The sequence below is a fragment of the Psammomys obesus genome, unplaced genomic scaffold (assembly GCF_907164565.1).
Source record: "Psammomys obesus unplaced genomic scaffold, mPsaObe1.curated_primary_1811, whole genome shotgun sequence".
NCBI lineage: Eukaryota > Metazoa > Chordata > Mammalia > Rodentia > Muridae > Psammomys > Psammomys obesus.
The window spans coordinates 1,332,434-1,335,042 of NW_026590767.1; the positions used below are offsets into that span (position 1 = coordinate 1,332,434).

The following is a 2,609-nucleotide window of genomic DNA, read 5'->3' on the forward strand; positions in this document are numbered from 1 at the left end:
ATATTATATTATATTATATTATATTATATTATATTATATTATATTATTATATTATATTATATTATATTATGAAAGATTCATGTTGGGAGTCACCAAACCGAGAAGAGGAGGAAAAGGGGAGGAAGCTGAACCCAAATGGGTTGCTGTATCGCAGGCTGGTTAGAGGAGAGGCAAGGACGACTGCACAGGGAAAGGCCCACAGCCTGTAATATGTAATACTTTCTAAATGATTCAGTGCTGGTATTTTAAAATAGGATTCTTTCAAAACGAATCATTTTGCACAATATGTTTTATATGCTTACCTAAAAAATACAGGCTAAGAAAATGAAACACCCTCACTGTACCCAGGTGAGCCTCTGGTAGGAAATAGGACAGAGTGCCCAAGATGTGCCGTGGAGTCAGGCTGCAGTAAGCTGCCACACCCAGGGACACTGAATTTCTACTAGCCATTTCTATACCACTAGGGTACTTTGTTCTTTGAAAGAATGGACTTGTGGATATAGCTCCCAGGTCCTTGTGTTTGCAAAACTACCTTTTCTCATTGAACTTTTTTCTTGAGTACATTTAGCCTTGTTTCTATATTTTACTTATTTACCTCTGTACATACTCACTTTTTAAAAGTAAACTAAATCAAAATTTTTGAAAAAGTAAACTAAAGCCTAAGATTAGGCAAGACCGTGCATCTAGTCACTGGTGAGCATGGTCTGGTATCAACTTTTTCAGAACATGACAGAACAGGGCCACCTGAAAACCTAGTGCACAGCTGTCTGGAGCTCTTCCCTAAGCATGTGTTGTGCTCTGACTGCCAGTCTCTTAGAACATTCCACGTGGAATGAGGGTGTGCACAAGCTTCTCTTCTGTCTTCTGCCATTCTCCAGCCCTCGGAGGAGTACAGGCAGTGTGGGAATCTGAGGATGCTGGCTGGAGTCTTCTGAAAGAAACCCTGGACTCAGCTGGGGCAGGGTGAAGCATGGTTAGATTAAGGTACTTCCTCATAAGGAGGTGCCTCTGTTCATGACATGCTACTCCTCAGGGCCACCAGGGCCACCTGGAGCACCTGGGCAGAGCTCTTTCTGGCTTTGGCATCTGTGAGGAACTGCCCCACTTCTGCTCCCCCTTCCTTAACTGAGGTTTACAGAAGCTCGTCACTGCCATCTATGCAGACTATGCCCGGAGCCTGAAAAGCCTAGGTTTTAGACAGGGAGCAGTGCACTTTGCCTCAAAAGCTGGAGCGGCTGGCAGAGAGCTGCTGAATGAGCTTGGATCCCCCAAGGGAGAACTAACAGAAGGGTGACATGGTCTGTGCAGGAAATCTCCTGTTGGAAGCAGGCTGTGGGGGAACAGAGCTGACTGTGCTCGTGGTCACCAGCATGGTGAGTCCAGACTCATGGTGACCTGGCCCTTGTTAGCTGTGTCACCAGCTTCTTAGGACTTCGGGTGCCCAGCAGCATGACACATTTATACTGGGAGCGGTTCTGTGTCCCATGTGAGCTCAGAACCCCCGGGGCACACAGTGAGCAAGTGGATATGTCTGTACTTTTGGAAAGTGCTTTTAAGATCCTATGAATACTTTTCAATTTTTGTAACTTAAAAATTCAAGAGACTGAATTGCTGTCCTTTCTAATTATCTAATTTAGAGATGTTTAGGAAATCTGTAGCAAGAGATTGTGCAACTGATGAATTCTCAGATGCAAACTGCGTGTGCCTGTGTTGATAAGCAGTCACTTAGGACACAGCAGGGCAGAAGCATTTGAAGATGGCCACCACAGCACTCTCCTTACCTAGAGAACACAGTGGATTCCTGGCTTTAGGAATTGCTGAATTTTGTATTTGGGGCTCATATCTTTGAAGAGCATGTCTAAGCTCTCTATCTAGCATTAGTGTGCTCTGGTGGTCTGAATTTTAACTCCTACTACACATTCCAGTAACCTCATTCTGAAGCCTCTTTTGTACATTTTCTGCCTTTGTTTTCTTCCACTGAATGTAATTATTATAAATTATTGCTCAGAATTTAAAAATCTGTGACTATAAAAATGAAAAATAAAGGAAAATCCCAGACAAGACTTTGTTGTTTTGAGTTTTTTCTTTTCCAGATGGGGTATTTGGGGCTCCAAATAGCCAAATGGACAACACCTTTGTACCTACTTTATTTCTTCAGGGATGTTGAAAACTACAACTTCAGGTCAAAGTTATAGTCACTGGTTCCCAGCAGCTTGGAGAGATTTCTAGCCTCCCCCACCCCTACCCCCCCCTGTCTTCCATTATTGAAGTTAGAGAAGTCAGGGGCACTTGAAGAAGGTGGTTTGTTCCAGACTCCATGTGGCACCTTAGCAAGAAGACTGGGTTTGAACAATGGCAGTAAATCCGAGATGAGGTAAAAAGACACAACTTAGTTATCACTCTATATGTGTAGCTGGGGTGCCAGCTTCTTCCTGCAGCTCCAGCCTTTGAAGAAATGAAGCCACTGGCTGCCTGGGATGGAGGCTGGAGAGGAGGGTGTAGGGGGAGGAGTGCTGTTGGTCACTGTCTGTGGTAGGTGGTGAGTAGTTGCGTTCTCTCGTCTGCTCGTTGCTGCGAGTGCAGCTCTGCTGGTGTGTAGTCGGGCCTCA

At 44.6% G+C, this 2,609-nt stretch overlaps 1 protein-coding gene across 1 annotated transcript in view; it reads left to right on the forward strand.

Annotated features, from left to right (window-relative positions):
• Window positions 1-2,063, forward strand: part of Wdr11 (WD repeat domain 11) — a 43,670-nt gene extending 41,607 nt beyond the window's left edge. Inside the window, exon 29 of the mRNA XM_055608869.1 lies at window positions 1,137-2,063. Within this exon, the coding sequence (XP_055464844.1) occupies window positions 1,137-1,294 (158 nt within the window). The 3' untranslated portion in view covers window positions 1,295-2,063. The remainder of the gene's footprint in view (window positions 1-1,136) is intronic.
• Window positions 2,064-2,609: the final 546 nt, after the last annotated feature.